Raw genomic sequence first — 22741 nt, 5'->3', positions numbered from 1 at the left:
GTCGTCCTTTTCTTCTCCGCAAAAAGTGCACTTGCTGTCTGGACGAAACCCTCTCTTGGCCCGGTAAACTCCAAAGGATCCATGTCCACTTAGTGCCTGCGTGAGGTAGTAGTCGTCCACTCCGTGTCTTCTGAGTACCCATTTTCTTAGTCTTGGAATGAGTTCGTAGGTCCATCTTCCGTCTTTTGTTACCTCCCAATTTTGTTGCCATCTTGTCAAAAGTGTTTCTCGCGCTTCTCTTCGTATGCGATTTTTCTCTTCCTCAGAGAGGTCTCCATGTCGCTGCCGTTGTTCTTCTTCGTTTTGACAGATGTCCCCTCTTTCTAAGGCTAACAGTCTCACTGGTGGTACTCCTGCCAATACATTCGCTGCGTCCCTTGAGAGCGACCGCCATGCGCTGATAATACGTAGGTTCATCTTGCGCTGAACCGATCCCATATGTCGGTCTACATCTGCTGGCAAGGCCCGTGCTGCCCACGTCAAAGCGCCATACAGTTGGATCGAGTCTACAACTGTTGATAGTAATTTTCTACGTTCCGGCCATGGTCCTCCTATGTTAGGTATTATCCTCGCGAGTGATGTGTAAGCCATCGATGCTTTCGTTGCTGCTTGCTTGACATGGTGTTTAAAAAACCACTTGTTATCTAGCCATACTCCTAGGTACTTTATTTCACTTTTTAAGGGAATTATTTCTCCATTTATTATAAACTGGGGAGGGTTAAACTTTCTTCTCCGCGTCACTAGGATAGCTTCACATTTCCGCACCGTTAGCTGTAACAGCCTGCTGGCTAGCCACTCAGCGATCAGCTCCAGAGCTTCGTTTGCGATGACCTCCACCCGCTCTACCGTTTCTGCGACCACTATCAATGCCAAGTCATCAGCGAAACCAACTAACGATGCTCCATTAGGTAGTTTCAGTCTCAGCAATCCGTCGTACATACAGATCCACAGGAAGGGTCCCTTTATTGATCCCTGCGGTACTCCCGCTGTCAGATCGACAGTTATTCTGCCGTTTTCGGCCACTATAACTAGTGTCCTATCCTTCAGGTAGCTATCTAACATCTTCAGCAGATAATACGGCATCTTCTTCTCTTTTTCGAGAAATTGGTATATTCGCTCCCAGCCAGCAAAATTAAACGCATTCTTGACGTCCAGGGCTATTATAGTACAATATCCCCCTCGATCTGGCAATTTGTAGAGGGCTTCTGATACCCGTTCTTGCACTTTCTGTAGTGCATGGTGGGTAGACACTCCCTTCCGGAATCCGAATTGGTTTGGAGAAATCCCCTCGTTTTCTTCTCCTGCAATCCATATCTCCATTCTATTAAGAATGAGTCTTTCGAGCAGCTTCCCCGTTGTATCTATCATTCCCAATGGTCTGTACATTGAGGGATTCGCAGCAGAGCTTGTTGCTCCCTTCGGTATCAGTACCAGCTTTTGTCTCTTCCACCTGGTCGGGAAGATTCCTTCGGCTAGACATTTATTGAAAACGTTTAGCAGCATCCGAGGGTTCCTGACCACTATCAAGCGCAAAACCTCATTTGGGATGCCATCTAGGCCTGGGATTTTTCCAGCGTTTAATCTTCTGGCTGCATTATTTAGCTCCTGCAGGGTGAATGGTTCTCCCGGGGAACTCCTTACTTCATTTGGAAAGCTAGTGTGTGTGTGTGTGTGTGTGTGTGTGTGTGTGTGTGTGTGTGTGTGTGTGTGTGTGTGTGTGTGTGTGTGTGTGTGTGTGTATGTGTGTGTGTGTATTGTAACGGAGAATCAGCGACAGCTCCCATCTGGGTAGCTCGCGGCCGTCCGCACAAATTATTTATTTGGGGATTTGGGAAGCAAAAGACGTTTCCACGACTAAATAACGCCTCGAGCACAACCACGTTAAACTCATAGATTCAAAATCGGGATGAGGAGTGATACAGCGGCGAATAAACACAACAGTCGATTAACACACTAATCCTTTACTTGTCAACAATCGATTACAAGACAGTGATCTCGCGCTTATATACTACGAGCGGCACAATAACAAACCCGAACGCGAAGGTGAATCGGTGGATGGTCAGCCTGCCGGTTCCCTTTATAAAACAAATTATTACAATAATGCCCGACAAACACTTTCCGACGTTAATTCATCAACGGGGTAGCCAGCAGGTCTACTGTGCTACCACCCATAAGCTGGCGCCTAAACATGCAAGAGAGAGAGAGAGAAACAAGAGAAAAACACGACACTGACCTTAATTTTCAGCCTTTCTGATGGCTAGAGCGACCTGCAATGTGACGTCACTGGTATGCTCCTCGCTGACCGTCTCGCTGGTGTTTGTTGTCGTCGCTGTTTTCCTTTTTCTTGTCCTCTCGTTCGCTCTACAATATAGTGCTGCCTCAATCCGTTGCTCGCTAGTTGATTGCTGTTGCTGTTGTTTCCGCTGTCTCTCGGTTACTCATTACTGCAGCAACGTCGAAAACTGCTCGCGTGCACACCCGCGCACCTCGCCGGTTACCCACGCGCATCGGTGCCAGGTATCCTTCAGGACACGGCTAGGCGCGACCCAGCCACATACTCCAATACTCATCCGCGCACCGGGCGTGTCTCCAAAAACGAAAAGACGTCGACGAGGTCGTGGGGCCATTTCCGGAAAAACCGTAACCTTTGGTTCAATTCACGCGCGCGACTTTCGCTGCACATAGCCTAGCAGAGACTCTCTTGAATTTTCCGCGATGATCCGCAATTCGAGCGCTCTCTCTCTTTCTCCTTTCTTCTGCGCCATCTCCATCACTCCAACCGTCAGCTTAGCCCGTGCACAGCACCTGGTAAACAGAAATCCAAGCATGAGTGTGTATACCACACGCAGACACTCTCAGCTTGGCGTGGCGCACGGATATTTGCGAGAGCCAAACGGACGAAATCAGCCTAGCCGAGATTCTCCGTTATAATATATATATATATATATATATATATATATATATATATATATATATATATATATATATATGGGTAATTCCCTGCTATTTCAATTAGCTCATAAACATTGGGTAACTCATTTCTTTCAAACTTTGCAACAATTGTTCCATATATGGGAAAATCCACCAAACTTTTATCTTCTACGTAATACCTAAAGATCGCCAACACCAGACTAAAGAAAAATAAACTAATGAATGCGCAAATAAATTAACATAATTATTTAAATCATACTATAAAACAAAAACACTATACTCATTAAAATATACTGCTGTTTATTATATATATATGTGTGTATGTATGTGTGTATGTATGTGTGTGTGTGTGTGTGTGTGCGTGTGTGTGTGTGTGTGTGTGTGTCTAATAGCAACATCATTTGCTTATTATCGCAATAGTTAAAACAGATTGTAAATCAAGTTGGAGTAAAGTAAAAAAAAAAAACAATTTTACGTACTTTTATCGCAAATCAGAGAAAGTTAAAAAATAACAACTGACTTTATAATTTGCCCCGAGATTTTAATAAACGATTAATAAATGCTTCTATGCCCGCTTATTTATGAAAAGAAAACATAGATGCTCAATTTATTGGTGAATAGATGTTTTTTTACATATTATGTAATATGTTATGAAACCAAAGGTGAATAATGTAATATTAATTTTTCTAATGCAGAGTTAAATCCCTATAAAAAACACTTTCAACAAAATACAAAGTTGTATGAATGCTTCTCTAACAGTCTTAGTTCCTTTTTAAGTATTTTATATTGTGCTAGATAAATCTCGAAAAATAAATAAATAAATTTCCTATTTTTATATTCACTCTTTATCACTGTCATTATTTGCTAAAAATTATTTATAAAGTTTTGAAAGTAATGAACAGCGGAGACGTATAGTGGCAAACTACTAGCTATTTAGCATTGTCAATCTCTTTGCAACCGGCCCACTCATTTCCGAAGGTGAGATGTTCCAGCCTACCGATGATCGCTGTAGCTTTCGGCTACGGTTTCGACTTTACCAAGTAAGTCACTTGAATCATTCCGTGATAAAGTGAAGCCGCGCGGGTGCGTTGCGTTTATTATGATATCGTTCTGTGTAATTGCTTTAACTACTCCAACGATTCTCTCTCTTTCTCTCTCGGCGGCGTTAACAATAAGTGCATCGCTCCCGACAAATATGTGTAGATTAGCTTGTAAGAAATAGAGTGCCTGAAGAGATTAATTAATAAAACTCCGTACACTGCATTAATTAAGTGTTCGCTTGATTTTCCCGTTCCACACTCCTGGTCCGCCAATGATACGAGTTTCGAACCCAATTCTCCTTCGCAAGCGCATTGTATGATTCGAGACCGGCCACTCTGTTGTGAGGACACGTCTGCGCACGGGTGCAGACACATTGATGGGGCGCAGAGGAGAAGCCAAGATGAGTCTGCGACATGGGTATGGAAGGTGATAGGCGAATAATAATGTCTATTTCGCCGTAATAAAAAGCACACCCCGTTATAACTTATACTCGTATGATAGTGTTTATCAGAAATTAAAGTAATAGACTCAATTGAATTTCCATACATTTCTCATGTGTATCTGGTTATATGTACAAGAATTTTTTATATTACTGCTAATACATGAGAATAATCATGTTTTAAGTCATCACTAATTACAATATAATTCTTTGAAATTTCGCCTATGTGTAAACAGCAGTAAAAATCAAAATCTTTTCCCTTGCACTGGATTTTTTAATATTGTAGATCAATTTTCCGTAAAGTCTTTGTGTGTCAATAATTTAACTTTATCTTTTCTTTTATACATTCGAATTTCATTTCTTGTACTTCCTTGATACGTGTAACGGTCCTATCTATGAGCTCTTCTCTTATTTTCACTGGATTACTGCAACCCGCTAAACTCTTCAATCTACTTACATCTATTAGCATATTAAACGGCGCTATCTCATATATTATATGATTGTATTAGTACTAGAGTAAAATTTCATGACCATATAAGGAGCGTGACGTCACCTACATATAAGAGGGTCGTTTGAAAAGTCCGTGCAAAGTCAGAGAGATGACGCTACTAGTGCGTATCAAGGTTATTTTCAGTTAGTGGCATATCTCGGAAGAGCACACACCAAGTTTCAGCGAGATAGGCCAATTACTTTGCGTTTTACATTCGTTCCAATCAAATAAATCGAGTGGTTGTAAAAAAATGGATGAAAAAGAATTTCGTGTATTGATTAAACATTACTTTTTCAAAGGTAAAACGCCTCAGGAGATTAAAAAGAAGCTTGATAAACATTATGGTGATTGTGCACCTTCGATTAGAATCGTTTATAAGTGGTTTCAAAATTTTCGGAGTGGCCATATGAGCACAAAAGACGCTGAACGTTCTGGACGCCCCGTTGATGTTACCACTTCAGAAATCATTGATAAAATCCATGATATGGTGATAGCTGATAGAAGAGTGAAGGTGTGTGAGATTGCTAGTACTGTAGGTATCTCGAGCGAACGGGTAAATAATATTTTGCATCAACATTTGGACATGAAAAAGCTATCCGCTAGATGGGTGCCACGATTGCTCACGATTGACCAAAAACGAGATCGTGTGAAGTGCTGCAAGAATGGCTTGCAGCTGTTTCAACAAAATCCGCAAGACTTTAAGCGTCGTTTCATCACTGTAGATGAAACATGGATACATCACTATACTCCTGAGACCAAAGAACAGTCTAAACAATGGGTTACCAAGGGGAAATCTGCTCCGAAAAAGGCGAAGATAATTGCTTCGGCCGGGAAGGTTATGGCGACTGTCTTTTGGGATTCGCAAGGAATAATCTTCATCGACTATCTATTAGTGATGTATCCATGTTTCATCTACAGTGATGAAACGACGCTTAAAGTCTTGCGGATTTTGCTGAAACAGCTGCAAACCATTCTTGCAACACTTCACACGATCTCGTTTTTGGTCAATCGTGAACAATCGTGGCACCCATCTAGCGGATAGCTTTTTCATGTCCAAATGTTGATGCAAAATATTATTTACCCGTTCGCTCGAGATACCTACAGTACTAGCAATCTCACGCACCTTCACTCTTCTATCAGCTATCACCATATCATGGATTTTATCAATGATTTCTGAAGTGGTAACATCAACGGGGCGTCCAGAACGTTCAGCGTCTTTTGTGCTCATATGGCCACTCCGAAAATTTTGAAACCACTTATAAACGATTCTAATCGAAGGTGCACAATCACCATAATATTTATCAAGCTTCTGTTTAATCTCCTGAGGCGTTTTACCTTTGAAAAAGTAATGTTTAATCAATACACGAAATTCTTTTTCGTCCATTTTTTTACAACCACTCGATTTCTTTGATTGGAACGAATGTAAAACGCAAAGTAATTCGCCGATCTGGCTGAAACATGGTGTGTGCTCTTCCGAGATATGCCATTAACTGAAAATAACCTTGATACGCACTAGTAGCGCCATCTCTTTGCACGGACTTTTCAACCGACCCTCGTACTCATTAACGTGACAGACCACGAGAGTACAAACAATATTATAAATAATAGGTGATATTCACATTACATGACTGATCTTAATTGGGGTAAGAGGTTGTTTTATAAGAAAGGTGTTTTTAAGGTGACTGGATTATTTGGGTTACAAATAAGGTTAGGGGGGATCGGCTGGAATAATAAATACATGAATTTTCATTTTATATTCAATGCATAGAAATTTTTGCTTCTGTAATCTTCTGGGGTGGATTCCACCCATTAAAAGATAATTTCAGAAAACTTAAACTAAGGTTTCATATTTTTTAGTGTTCAATTAATGTGCAAAGTTTCATTCTGATCGGTTGGTGACGGTTGGGTAGTGTACTTGTTAGGAAGTGATACTAGACAACCAGATTGGTTGAACATAAAACTCAATTAAACAAAGCATGCAAAGACTTAAATTAAGTTTTGTATGAAGGACACATAAATGCAAACTGACCTTATTGGTTCGAACCTTGTTCGAACATTGAGTGCAACAGAATCAATGGATTATTCACTATAGTAAGCCACTAAACGCTTTAAAAGATTAACGCTATTTATTCCACCTATTAGAAAACTTGCGCTAAATGAACCATATCAGACAAAGAAAAAATAACCTTCGATTTATTATAAAAATAACACGATAGAATAATCATTGAACAAGAAGAATAACTTTTCTAGAAAACTTTAACGTCCAAGATAGCACAAAAATCACATCACTTAACATAAAAGAAGTACTTCAAATAATTAATAATATTTAATTACAAAAAAGCCTCCAGAGATTTGATAACATTACAGGAATAATAATTAGAAAAATACCTACAATAACGGCAAGATACATAACAGTTATTTTCAATGCATACTTCCGTCTTTGGTATTTTTCCACTCACAAGGAACTCTTCAATTCCTCATTTTGAACCATTAAAACTGCGCAAGTGTACACTCATACATTGTCTTGATGAAGCAGATTTGTGTTATTCAAATGAGGATGTTTTTCCATTATACTTCCTTAATTGGTCTTATAACACTATATGGTCTTATAACATAATACTTCTGGGGTGATTTCTACCGCTTAGAAGCTAATTTCAGAAAAATAACAAAACACGGGTTCCATATTTTTTAGTTTTCAATCGATGTACAAAGTTACATTCTGATCGGTTGGTGACAGTTGGGTAAGGTTACTTGTAATTAATTTTTTTTCTTTAAAGGGAAGCTTTATACGAGCCGGTATTTAATAATGAAAATTGAATGTTTTCTTTGTTAGCATATAAAAGTATTTCTAAAAAAAATATCGTCATGAAACTTTTTATATCTTGAAGAACTGGGTATGAGCGTTAATTTTCTTGCCTATAAGTCCCAAAACCTTATTTAGCGGCCCTAGAAAATTCCTTTAATTGTTACATCTTTTTTTTTTTAATTGACTTTACCACGCCTTTCTGGCCGGTTAGAGTGAACAGAAATCATCTTGGGAGCACTCGTTGTCTTTGTTAAGACCTGTACTATAGAATAAATGGAGCCAATTTAAATAAAATTATTTTTTCTTGTTTGTAACTAATTCATAATTTTAGGAAAAACCAGTCACTTGTGCTGATCTTTCACAGCGGAGAAGTAACGATTCTCCTAATGGTCACACTAGTCCTGGGCCGGGTGGCCCCCGATGCCCAAAAGCACTAAATGTCTGCCAGACCCCTTACCGCACTGTACACTATCCAAGGTCCTTAGATTAGTGATCTGTATGTGTGCGCCATCGCCATGCTCCTCTGGAGAACACCAGAGGCCCTTTTGGAGTTGTGCAAGTGAATCTAGATAATTAAGCCCATTGCAACCATTTTACGATGCTGTCCTAGCCCTTTCCTTATCTGCTTCACCTTCTATCCCCCAGGGCACCTTGAAGGTGACCCTACCCAGGACATAATATAGCCGAAAGTCCAGTGCTTGAAGAGCCTTGACCTGCTTTTCAGGGATCTGCATTACCAGAAGTTTATGGTCTCCCATCAGTGCAGATCCCTTATTGCCGGTCGTCTTAATCAAACGCTAATCGTTGGTTTTGAAGGTCGGGTTGAGATTCTCCAACAGTCTTAGAATCTGTTCCAACGGAGGTTTGGGGAACCCATTGGAGCTTTTGTGAGACGCAGAAACAGCATAACTCCGCCTACTCTAAGGGCCCGCTCCTGAAGGTTGGCGTTATTGATCTTGATCCTCACTTGATGCTTAATTATATAATCGCCTCTTGCTATAAACCGATTTCCTAATGTTTGGAGGAAGTCTATCCAGTTTTCTTTGGAAATTATTTTGTTCGGAGGGTAGTAAACAGCTCAGCTTCTTATTGGCCCGTTGTTATTGTTTATTATATTAGTTGATTCTAGGTTATTTCCATTAATATGTGTGTGGAGGTAACAATTTATTTTTGATTTTCTTACAATCGCGATATTACCATGTGCTTTGTCGAGTTGGTAATTTGTTTTTGATACAGAACGACTGTCTTTCTCTGTCTTAATTTTTATACTAAATAATGCGTATAGGGTGCTTGGCTATATTTGCTCATCAATATTCGTAAGTGAAAACATCGACTTTCAAATACTTGTAGGTTTGTAAATCAGTCTATTCCGAAACTATAAAAAACGGTAAGTTGCGCAGCTAGCCGCATTCATAAGAGATTTTTTAACTAGCTATTCCACACAAATGGTTACTCGATAACAAGTGAGCGTTTAGTGCGCCCGACATACAGAGTTTCTCCAAATTTCTCAAATATCTAAATGTATAGAGTTATTTTAATATCGATAGATGTAACATATTTTGAATCATGGTTTAAGGTGCTCCACGTATTGTCATATTTCGCCTACAAAAACTTTTACTTATTTTCGCATTAAATTATGTTTTGATTTATTAACTGATCTAAATTTTTCGTTTTATTTTCAGCATCAAGCTTACAGTTTAGCTATGAGCCCCAAGATTTATTGGTAGAAGAAGGAAAACCAGCTAGACTTGATTGCCAGGCACAGTTTAACTCGATACAAAATGGAGGTTTACAGGAAATTCCTGTCATTAGATGGCGCACTGATGACGGACAACTTATCAACTTTATCGGAGATAAATATCGGTCAGTTTTGTTTTCAGTAAATTATTATCTATATCAGTCTTGATAATTATTTTTGTAATATCTGAGAAAACCTAGATTAGAAAAAAAATTATGTATGGTCAGTATATGCACATTGAAAGTGAAACGTTATTATTTATGTATAGATATTTTTGTAGCACTTATGTTTTTGATAATAAAAATATATATTAGGCATGTGTAAAACACATTTAATTATAAAATTTTCATTATTAAAGTATAATTTAAAATAGTCTATTTGCGGAAAATCAATATTTTAGGTAATTTAGGTAAGTTGTAATTTCAGTTAAAAATGAAAGTATTTAAGCCAATTATAAAAAAATCTTTTTAAAATTCAATTAAAAAAATTAAATTATAAAATTTAAAGTATTCCGGATTTACCATAGTCCCTCTAATGTCAACCATAACTTTTGATAAATTGTGAATTTATTAATATAGGATGGCTTATTTTACGGTCCTAACCATAATACGTATAATCTTGTGTATGAACGCTTACAAATACATATACACACACACATACACACACACACAACTTAAAAAATTAATGATATAAACTACAAAACAGTTTATATCTCGTGCTCTCCCCTCCTTCCAAGAAAGAGAATGAGCAAAAAAAAAGAAAAAGACAGCAGCACTGTGAGGATAGAGGAAAGAATAGAAGTACATAATTCTGAGAGTACTACGTGGAAACAATATCCATGGAACACTCCTTGAACATACTTCTATCTAATATTTTTTCTATATTTTTTTAATGCCTTTAGTTTATGTAGAATATGAAACTTTTTTTTCATTAACACCATTCAGGATGATACTTATTGGAACGATTGAAAATAAAATTTTCATATTTTACCTCCTTAATTTTCTATTCTTTTTTGGATTTATATAACAAAATGATTTACTACCTATATCAAGAACAATAAAATGTTCATGGCAGGAGCGACAGTAAGGTAAATAAATTTTTCCGCTGTTGTAATGTCGTAAACATTCTGGAGAAATCATCATTTAGCTTACGAATTGCCGAATACGAGTATGGCAATTAAGTTGATGGATATAATTGCATATGTTCTTAAATAAAAAAACCGCATAAAAATATATTACAAAATTTGCAGATAATTGTGTAGAAATTTTTTTTAATTTTCAATATATTTACAATGTGTCCATAAACCATAAGTACATCTTAAAATATAATTACATTAATTGATTATAAATAAGGTCGTTACAATTTATATGAAGTTACTTCACTATTGATTCGTACCAATACATGAATTGCATGCTTTTTTTAACTATGAGTAAACCGTGTTTTTATATTTTTTAAATCTTGAAGCTGTTGGTGATGTGAGCATTAACTATTTTGATAGTCGATTTAAATATTTCGATATTCTATCAGTATATTTTTTGCAAACTACTTCAATTTTTTCTATTATGGTCGTTGTATTAACTTCCTTCGTTACGTATTCGTTTGTGATAAACAATGGTACATCAGTAATGGATCTGAGTTTGAAATGTTCCTATTATATCTATGTTTGACTTTGTAGCAGTAGACCAGAGTTGTATGCTATATATCCATATTGGTTTAATTATAGATTTTTATATAAGTAGTTTATTTTTAATCGAAAAATTTAACTTTCTTTATAGTAGCCAGTAATATTTTCTCATCTGTAGATAAAGTTGCTGTTTTTTTGGTCCATCTATATTTTGCTTTGTAGGATTGGTTGATTATTTATGTGCACTGGTAGGTAAGATCCTTTTTCTAGAGTGTAGGATACTTGAATTGATTTCGTTCAGTTATTGTTATATTATATTTATTAAACCAGTTTATAGCTGCATTCAAATATTTCTGTATATTCTAAGAGACTATTATTTCACTAGCTTGTGATATTAATATAGCTGTATCGTCTGTGTACGTACGTTGACATTTTCATTGGTAGGAAGATCATGGGTGTATATAAAGTATAATGGATCAAGAACGCTTCCTTGAGAGACGCCAGCTTTTAATGGGTAGAATTTAGTAGTTTTATTACTCAGCTCCACAAGCAAAAAATTTTCTGTACACGGAACCAGACTACCATATCCTCATGTTTTGGAGGTTACTGAATACAAATCCGGTGTCCATTTGTCTCGATCAGGTCAGGTTCAAGGTCAATTCAAGATCAAATCCTGGAAAAATAGTCAAGTTAGCTTAAATTACTATTACTATATGTTTTTAGGGTCGCTGAATCCGAATCCAAAGTCTGTTTTTCTCAATGATGTCAAGATCAAGGTCAATCGAGACCATCCCATGAATGTGTGCAAATAGGTCCAGTTCTTCTGACTTTGACATAATGACGAAAAACGGACTTTTGATTCGGATTTAGCGAATTCAAAAAACATAAATATAGTAGTTTAGTTCCATGAAGTAATATTTTCGTCTTTGCAATTGAGATATAAATCATCTATATAACAACATACGAGGTCTGTCCCAAAAGTACTCAACCACCATGCGTATCTTTCCGCAGAGAGACTCAGGCGATTTCTGGAGAGTACAAACGTCACCTAACCTTCTCGAAGTAACCCGAGATACCGATTAAACGCCTCAGTTTCCCGCGTAACGTGTATTTGTCTATAGCGACTTTTTTACGTTCGTCACAATTCGTTTATTGCTCAAAATGGCAAAACGAACGGAAAAGCGAATTACCATAACATTTTGCTTTAATCTCGGTAAAAGTTATGCGGTAACTATTGAAATATTGCAAACAAAACAACAATTTTCGCAGTGGAAGCTGCTATTCGAGCCTGGGCCGAAAAAAGCCCGTTAAAGTCGAAGCAACAAAAAGTTCATTGTTTTTTTCGATTATGAGGGCGTTGTCTACCACGAATACGAGGTGTGTTCAAAAAGTAAGGTGACTTTGTATTTTTAAGAAAAAATATTTATTTATTTATCAATATTTATGTTGTCCCCTTCAAAGTAATCCGCCTCACATACAATACACTTATGCCAACGGTTTTTCCAATCCTCAAAGCACTTCTCATAAGCACTTTTCGGTATAGCCTTGAGCTCTTCCAGCGATGCAGTCTTTATCTCTTCAATCGTTGCAAATCTCCGTCCTTTCATAGGTCTCTTTAGTTTTGGGAACAAGAAAAAGTCACATGGGGCCAAATCCGGTGAATATGGTGGGTGAGGCATGATTGTGGTATTGTTTTTGGCCAAAAAATCTCTCACAAGCAAAGATGAGTGAGCAGGGGCATTATCGTGATGCAAAAGCCATGAATTGTTTTTCCACAATTCTGGGCGTTTTCTTCGTATTGCCTCTCGTAAACGGCGCATAACTTCAAGATAATACTGTTTATTGACCATACGTTCATATGGGAAGAACTCCTGATGCACCACGCCATGGTAATCGAAGAAAACAGTGAACAAAACTTTGACATTTGATCGAACTTGGCGTACTTTTTTCGGTCTTGGCTCATCTGGGCTCTTCCATTGGGACGATTGGACTTTGGTTTCGATATCATAACCATATACCCATGATTCGTCACCAGTTATGACCCTTTTGAGTAAATGTGAGTCGTCGTTGACGTCATTCAACAGTTCTTGAGCGATGCTCATGCGACGTTTCTTTTGGTCGAAATTGAGCAATTTCGGAACAAACGTCGCTGACTCACGTCTCATGTCTAAAACACTCGTCAAAATTGATTGGCACGAACCAAATGAGATGCCAATATCATCAACAATTTCTCTAATGGTAATTCGACGATTTCCCAACACTATTTTCTTCACTTCTTCAACATTCTCATCAGTTGTTGATGTGCTGGGGCGTCCAGAACGAGGTTCGTCGTCGGTGTCTTCTCGGCCTTCTTGGAAGAGTTTATACCACTTGTAAACATTTTTTTGGCTTAAAGTAGACTCACCGTATGCCACTTTCAGTATTTCAAGTGTTTTGGAACATTTGATTCCATTTTTCACACAAAATTTAATGCAAACTCTTTGATCCATGTTTTTAGACAGCAGCAAATCGTGGAGCACGCAAAACACTTCTAACCTTGATGCCTCTCACAAACAAACCAAACATACTACAAAGCTGAAATTTGGAACGTATGTTCTAGACGAGTGTACCGACATAACCAAATGAAAAAGTCGAAGATCGAACGGACGTAGCCCGCTAAATTTCAAAATTCACCTTACTTTTTGATCACACCTCGTATATCAGCTTAAAAATCTCTACTCGGGGGTTTTGGGGTCGCTGATTACAAAAATAAAGTCGGAATTCCAAAGTTTTCAATTCAAAATGGCGTATTTAAGATGGCGGCAGAAATTAAAAAATAATAAATGTATCAACTTGAAAATCTCTATCTCTTGGGGGTTTTTAAGATTGCCGATCATAAATCTAACATCAAAATTGTCAAATTTTCAATTCAAAATCGCGGATCTAAGATGGTAGTATCAAAATTTTAAAAACAGCTCATAAATCATTACTTGTTGTTCAATCCAATTCGAAATCACTTTATAAAAATCGAGATAAAAATTATATGTAGTTTAGGTTTACATCTAAATCGTTGAAATCGTAGATGAGGTGATATATTTCGAGGTAATTTTTTGTTTTTATCACAACTCTTTTTTATTATGAATAGGAAATCAACATAATAATTTTTTTTTACAATCCTGAAATATTTTCAAAAATTCTGACTTTTCATTGCAAATGCTATTGATCAAAACTAATACTAATTTTATATTTTTACATGACTTCGTGAGCTTATATTTTTTTATAAAAGGTACTTTTTGCACATTGAAAGTATTCAAAGTTACAAAAAGTTATAAATATGGGGAGAAAAAAAATGTTACAACCGAAATTCCCAGCGATTCTGAATCGGTTGATGGGCTTCAAGATTCTGACAACGAAGAAGACGTTGTGAACTCAACATCACTTTTAGACGAAAATGTTTCTACTGTAAATAATAACGATGACGAAGAAGAATCAATGGACGCAGAAGACATTGATGATTCAAATCAATCTGATATTTGGGAGTCTGTTAGTCGGGCAACATCGGATTTTATGTTTTCTAAAAGCTTTGGTCCAAACATTCCAGATACAGCGAAATCACCATTAGACATATTCTCTTGTTTATTTTCTTCTGATCTATTGGATCATATTGTACATCAAACTGATCTGTACATTTCTCAAAAAAAGGGTAAGCAAGATCCCATCACAAAAGAAGAATTAAAAATATTTTTAGGCATTAACATTCTGATGGGTATAAAAAAATTGCCATCTTACCGAGATTATTGGAGTGAAACCCCTCAGATACGTGATTCTTACATATCGTCTCTCATGACTGTTAATCGTTTTAGTTTTTTTCTGTCTCATATGCATGTCAACAACAACTCTAAAGAACCAAAAAAAGGTGATCCAAATTACGATAAACTGTATAAGGTAAGACCACTTTTAGACGAGCTTTCTCGAACCTTCAAAGAAAGTTTCAATCCTAGTAAGCACCAATCTGTAGATGAGTCTATGATAAAATTAAAGGGAAGAAGTACTATGAAACAATACATGTCAGCTAAACCTATAAAGCGCGGATATAAGTGCTGGACTCGCGCAGATGAATCTGGTTACGTATGCCAGTTTCAAATCTATACTAGAAAAGCAGATAACACTGAAAAACAATTGGGAACAAGAGTTGTAAAAGACCTTACACGAGAACTTGTTGATGGCAATCATCACGTATATTTCGATAATTTTTTACTGAGGTGGAACTTCTTTCATCACTGAAAGAACATAAAATAAATGCATGTGGCACTGTTCGGCAGAATCATTCTGGTCTACCAACGAATATCAATGATAAAAAATCCAAAAAAGAATGGACATAGGAGAATATGAATTTATGACTACCAAGACAGGTCTTACCTGGATCAAGTGGATGGATGAGAAACCAGTTTATTTTCTATCCAACTTTCACGATGCATCTGAAGTTACTACCGTAAATCGTAGACAAAAAGATGGCTCTCTAAAATGTGTCAATTGTTCTGTTGTTTCTTCAGATTATAATAAGCACATGGGTTATGTAGATTATGCTGATCTACTTATTTCAGTTTATAAAATTGATCGTAAATCTAAAAAGTGGTGGTTTAGAATATATTGGCATTTTCTCGATCTAACAATAAGTAATGCATATATTTTGTGCAGAGAAAAACATATAAAACCAACGTTGAATTTGAAAAAATTTCGATTAAATTTAGTAGAACAAATGGTAGGACACAAAATTCCAACTGCCAAAGGTCAAAAGCGCAAATCTGACCATTCGGAAGATTTTCGTTACCAGAAACCACAAGTTTCTTTAGAGAAAAGACGCAATCAACCAGCTCATATGCCTGTTTCTATTCAAAGCTCAAAACGATATGTTCATTGCAGTACAAGAAAAGATCAAAGGAGAACAAAGTGGAAATGTATGACTTGCGATGTACCATTGTGTCTTTTGCAAGATAGAAATTGTTTCCAAAATTACCACACTTAAGTAAACAATAATGCTTACTTTTTCATAACTTCATGGGCAAAATCAAAAGAAAATACATAAAAAATATTTTAAATAATTCTAAAAACTGAATAAAATACTAAAAAAATTACTAAATTACTACTAAAAAACTAAAGAAAGAATAAAAAAAAACAAAAAAAAACAAAAAACAAAAAAAAACAAAAAAAAATGGAGCTAGTACTCTTTTACATCCTCGTCGTTAGCTCTGGGTTCCGCAAAAAAAGAGTAAATTTTCGAAAGTCCTCAATATTTTAACCACTGTTTATGTCGTAGTATTCGTCATATTAGATCTACAATGATGAACTATAAAAAAAATTAACAGATTCGTAATCAGCACCCGCAAAAACCCTTGGGTAGTGATTTTTAAGCTTGTACATTTAATTTATCGAAAATTCCCGAGCCGCCATCTTGAATCCGTCATTTTGAATCAATAATTTCTGCATTCCGACTTCATATTCGTGATCAGCGACTACGAAAACCCCTTAGTAACGATTTTTAAGACGATACATCTATTTTTTGGAAATTTTGGTACCGCCATTTTGAATTCGCCATCTTGAATTAAAAATTTCGAAATTATGACTTCAGATTCGTGATCAGCGACCCCAAAAACCCCCGAGTAGGGATTTTCAAGTAAACCACTAAACAGAAAAATATGTGCAACAAAGTGTTAAGTCCCAAAAAATTATAGCCATGACTTTTCCGGCTGATTATACTGACTTTACTTATTTCGGCGTAGATTCACCTTGTCTACTCCACATTTTCTACTGATTTTTCATTTCTGGCGTATAATAATGAATCCATGTTTCATTAACAGTAACGTAGCGTCGCAAAAAATCCTTTTGATTACGTTGAAATATGCTCAAAGATTGCTCAATTGCAATCACACGAGTTCGCTTGTTATTAGCTATGAGCATGCACGGCACACGTCATACAGACAACTTTCTCATGCCCAAAAATTCATGTAAAATGTTTCATATATGAGGGTGGTCCGATAAGTACTTAGCCTACAAAAGAAAAACGAAAATTTTGGAAAAGTGGCGTTTTATTTTTCAACATAGTCTCCTTTTAGTTCGATAGACTTGGCCCGGCGATGCTCCAACTTCTTTAACCCGTCTGAAAAATATGTTTCCTCGAGGTCTGAAAAGTAGGCTTCCGTTGCAGCGATTACCTCCTCATTCGACTCAAATTTCTGCCCGGCGAGTGACTTTTTCAAGTTTTGAAACAAAAACAAGTCGCACGGGGCTAAATCTGGAGAATACGGTGGATGGGGCAACAGTTCGTAGCCTAATTCGACCAATTTGGCCATGGCGACGGCGGAGGTGTGAGCCGGTGCGTTGTCATGGTGGAAGAGCACTTTTTTCTTCGCCAAATGGGGCCGTTTTTTCTGCAATTCGACGTCGAATCGGCCCCATAATTCGGCATAGTACAGCCCTGTGACCGTTTTGCCCCTCTCCAGGTAGTCGATGTAGATCACACCTTGTGAATCCCAGAAAACGGTGACCATCACCTTTCCGGCCGATGGGGCAGTCTTCGCCTTCTTCGGAGCACTTCCGCCGGGTAAAGTCCACTGTTTCGACTGTTCCTTGATCTCTGGTGTATACCAGTGGATCCATGTTTCGTCGACTGTCACGAAACGACGGAGAAACTCCTTCCGATTGCGCTTAAACAGCGTCAGACATTGCTCTGAAGTTGTCTCACGGTTGCGTTTGTTGTCCGGAGTGAGCAAACGCGGCACCCATCGCGCCGACAGCTTTCTCATGCCCAAAATTTCATGCAGGACATGACCCACGCGGTCTTTTGAGATGCTTACGATCGTAGCTATCTCGCGCACCTTCAATCGTCGATCTGCCAATACGAGATCGTGAATTTTTGTCACGTTATCCTCCGTGGTAGCCAAAAATCGACGTGCGACCACGTTGAAACTCGTTAAACCAATTTTTGACGGTCGTCATCGAAGGAGAAGAGTCACCGTACACAGCATCCAAGCGCTTTTTGATTTCGCTGCGCGATTTCCCTTCCAAAAACAAGAATCGAATCACCGACTGATACTGCTCCTCTTTTTCCATTTTTCAAAAATCAACGGACACACTTGCTTTCACATGCTCTCAAAAATAAACTACAACTCCGATCCGGCTAAAATCTTGACAGTAACCATCGAGAAGGTTGTACTACGTGATAGAATATTTCTTTTGCGAGAGTGGCGCCATCGGGCGGTGAGGCTAAGTACTTATCGGATCACCCTCGTACATCCTACTGCAATTTTAAGAGACTTACCAATCTCACGCACTTTCAATCGACGATCGGCAAGTACAATATTATGAACTTTATCGATCATATCTTAAGTATTCACCTCTTTTGAACGGCCAGGACGCTCAGCATCACTTGTGCTATTATGGCCACAACGAAATTCAATAAACCACTTTTGAACCATGCCATGCAATGGAGCAGAGTTTCATAATATTTTCTGAGCTTTTCTTGAGTTTCTTTAATTGATTTTCCTCGTAGGAAATAATGTTTGATAAGTACATGAAACTTATTTGTTTCTATGATTTTGTTTTTGAAATGAAAAACTAAATTCAAATGACTGTAAAAAATGTCCAAACCAACGTACTGATTTGAAACTTTGTATACGCAGTTATTACTATGTCAAATACGTTACGATAACACCACCATCTTCCGAGAAGTGATGGACTTATTGAGCGACCCTCGTATATAAGTCGATAAATTATTGCGATAAAATATTGTATATACAGGGTGATTCAAAAACATATGTAAGTATGCATACCGTTGGATTCGTCTTGAAAAGTTATTCAAGACGCCATTATTAGTTTTTTTCCGATAATTAGGTAATTAGATAATTAACTTGAAAGATCGGCCATTCAGCGCGCGGCTTTAAAAGCCAGGGCGAGCGTGGAGCGGCTAGGGGGCTAGCCAGCGCGCGCCGCGGCTATATGGAAGCGGTCCTCAACCTTGATGCGCGATATGAGCTCCCCAAGCCGATTGACTCATATTCATTTTATAGATCGAGTCCTACCGATTAATCAATAATATAAATCAATATTAATCAATAATATTAATATTAATAATATTAATAATTAATATTAATAAATAATATTAATCAATAATATAAAATTATGAGGACGCACGATTAATTGACAAAATCAATAATTCAATTATAATTATTTCATAGACCATGTAAATAATATAGCATCACATTCGCTTTAATCCATGCGAAAAGCAGCGCCCAAAAGCAAGATTGTTAAATGATAAATTCGTCAACGTGATTATTCGCACCAAGATTATGGTAAAATGATTACAAGACTACATTAAGATTACAGATTAACAGTGACGTAATTACATGATTACAAGACTGCAATCATGTAATTACGTCACTTGTAGAGTAATGTTCTTGGGGTTGGGTTCTGAGTATCAGGTTAATTTTTCGACTAGCCTGGAGTTGCGTAAATTTTTCTGAGAAAATTTCTCCCCGAAATACTAGAAAAGTTCTATTTTCGTTTTACGGCCGTTAAGATGAGTTTATTAAAATAATGTTAAATGAATAAAATAATATTCATTTTAAGCTCCGAATCAAATCATAGTATTTAAAACTAAACAAATATCGTAATTAATATTATAAAAAAAAACTAAATAATGTTTTAGCAGCCATAGTAGTTTCATAATAAATCAGACGAGTTCACAAATAATTAATCATAAGATTTCTGTATTTTTGCGTCATATAAATTTATTATTGATTACCTAGTCTTAAGTAACAATGTTAAATTGCAATTAAATACTGCGACAAACACCTATTTGCTGATATTAATTAATAATTATTGATAATAAGAGGACTTTTTCCAGGACTTCGTCGAGGGTTTTTTTATTTTTTCCCATGATGAAAACACATAAGGAATAAGGTGTTTATGTAAATCTGGATTGTTGCTCAAGCCTGCGTATATCCGGCCTTACAATCGATGTTCTATATGATTTTATACATTTATTTTTAAAAAGAAATTACCATAAATTTGATGAAATATTTTAAAATTTTTATAATGGAATAAAAATACATTCTTGTTAAGTGAAGTTGAACTCATCATCAAAAATAAGGAACTAATCTTTTCTTGATGAAAAACATGATCCATATTCAAGTTGGCAAAGATGTTCGAAGTTTTTCAATAATGAATTATCGGTGTAGGTTTTCATAAATATATTTGATGTTCTACTTGATAAAAATCTATTCGCTTAAAAAATTTCTAATTTTGAACTGAATTCAGAGTATAATATAGGTGCTTTTTCAAGGTAATACTATGCAAAAGCATTTTCTTAATTCATTAAAATTTTATTCTGTCCTATTTTATTTATCGGTTTTAGTTGAATAAAAAATTAATTATCACTGCTGGTAATCATATGAAATTTTCTCTTGATTTCAAGCACATCCGAAATATAAGTATAATATAATTTACATTTATTACCCGATTTTCCTATTTTTCAATGGTATAACTATATTAACACTTATGATATATATTTTCATTTCACTAATTTTATTTCACAAATTTCAATAATAACGTATAAAATAAGAGACTAGATAGTGTGATAGTGTTTTAGGTTATAATCAGGCCTTTATTGCCAATAAAAATTAAAGCGTAGATTGATTTAAAAAATTTTGAATCATGACATAACTTGTACATATAATTCATGACTGATCACACCCGACAAACAAGTTGTAAAGATCGAACGAAGTATGTTTTTCAGGAAGCAACATATATAACAGATTCCCTGGTTTCATTAATTATGATTAAATCAAGAATGAGATTATTCAAACAAACTTCAAATATAACAGAATTCATTGCTTATAAGTAAGTAGATGATAATTTTCCAGAATAATTTATTTACAACTTAACATAAGCGGCCTTGATATGAATTTTGAACTTTTTAACAACATTTTTATTGGAAAAAACATAGATTCAGATGTTGAATAGTCAGTTATATAAAATGTTGAATAGTTACACATTTTTCATTTTTTTCACATTTATAAGTCAACCCTACTTATAATAGCCAGATGTTTATGAACAGTTTGTGGTACTATGAAGTTACCTTACATTACGGTTTATGATGGAGGAATCACCTTCATTGTGTCTTTGTCCGACCGGCCTGCGTCTTAAAATGGACAATACACATAAAAGAAAACACCTCAAATTAATAAACAATCACCAATCGAGATAAATAAAAAAAAAAATTAAATTCAATAAACCGACGACATCAGTTCAAAAATTACTATCGCGAAGCAATAGTACTAATAACGTGCTCCACGGCTACCTGGGTGATGTCTGCGTTGGGGATTATTTCGATACTGTGCTTTCTATTAATGCTTCGATCCGGACTGACACTTGGGCTGCTCGAGTGCATGCACGTGGCTCGAGCGTCTCTCGACATTTGATAAAAGTTTATTGGCAATGTGAGTTTAGAAAATTGTAGGGACGATGTAGGAATACGTAAGAAGCTAAGAAGAATAGAGTGAGTAAAAAGTTTTCGGCTTAAATAAAAGCTAAAGTGACAAAAAGGAGTTGGCCATCGGAGCGAGGTTTGGAGGTTAGAAGGCGACGAGAGAGGTGACGAAGGCATGGCAAATAAGCCGGCCGAGGCAAACGCAAGTGAGAACGGTAAATTAAATCCTGCTTTAAAATTCACGAGACCGACAATAAATACGAGACAAAGACAACTAACACTCGAAAGAACGTTAAGCAAAACGCAAAAGAAAGTAACCTTTAGAGACGACGAGATGGAGGAATTGAAAAAAAAGTAGAGGATTTAGCAGATCAAAATGCGAAGCTGAAGGAAAAGTGTATAAAGGAAAGTAATAAACGAGATCTGGAAAACAAAGAGATAAATAGGCAGATAGAGGAACAGAAAAAGGAAATACAGGAACTAAACGAAAAATCGGAAAAGTTAGAAGTGAAAGTTGAAGAATTGGAGAAGACGTTAAAAGAAGTTTCGGAAAGGTTAGCATCGGCACTCGCAACGGCGAACGAGACGGAAGGGGAGGGAGACGACGAGTCGCAGCCTGCGAGCAGAGATATACATAGAGCGGCAGGCTCGGTGTGGAGCACGACAAGTACAAGGAGCAGACGAACCGCAAAGAGTAGTATTAGGAGAGCGGACAGCCGTGAGAGCACCTGGGCGAGCGGTATATCAGACGGATTCACTGATAAAGAGGTAACGCAAATGAAAAAATTATTATATAATAAAGATAGGATAGAAAGAGCATGCAACATAGTCGTGAAAGGGGCACAGAAAGAAATAGAGGAAATAGAGAAGAATGAAAATGAAAATTTGAGAAATGATTTCAAGGGATGAGTAGAAAAATTTTTGAGCATAAAATTAGGTATCAAGCTAAAAATAATTCACGCGAGAGTGGTAGGGGGCCGAGATAGGGTAATTATTGCTAAATTGGAGAATGAAGACGATAAGAGAAAGATTATGACAAATAAATCTAAGCTCAAAGGATCAAAAATTTATATAGAAAGTGATTTGAGTTTTGAAGATAGAAGAAAACAGGAGGAAATAAAGAAATGGTGTTATGACAGAAGGGTTAAGGGCTGGAATGTTAAAATTGGGGTAGGCAGGGTATGTGTGAATAACCAATGGATAAAGT

The 22741-nt window shown here is 36.6% G+C and overlaps 1 protein-coding gene across 9 annotated transcripts in view; it reads left to right on the top strand.

The window, feature by feature from the left end:
* Positions 1–22741, top strand: part of LOC131674194 (neogenin-like) — a 298710-nt gene that overhangs the window by 95151 nt on the left and 180818 nt on the right. For 8 of the 9 annotated variants that reach the window (XR_009302798.1, XR_009302799.1, XM_058952751.1 and 5 more), the window contains exon 2: positions 9390–9570. Coding sequence is in view for 6 of the 9 variants with exons in the window: in XM_058952751.1 (XP_058808734.1) it covers positions 9390–9570 (181 nt within the window). In the remaining 3 variants the exon portion in view is untranslated. Of the gene's footprint in view, positions 1–9389; positions 9571–22741 lie in introns of those variants that run through there. The other variant, XM_058952768.1, reaches the window with a different exon arrangement.

Source organism: Phymastichus coffea, unplaced genomic scaffold, assembly GCF_024137745.1.
Source record: "Phymastichus coffea isolate CEN01 unplaced genomic scaffold, Cenicafe_Pcof_1.1 PCOF00014, whole genome shotgun sequence".
Lineage (NCBI taxonomy): Eukaryota > Metazoa > Arthropoda > Insecta > Hymenoptera > Eulophidae > Phymastichus > Phymastichus coffea.
Note: the sequence above shows the minus strand (reverse complement) of the source record. Positions and strands in the feature narration are given on the sequence as shown.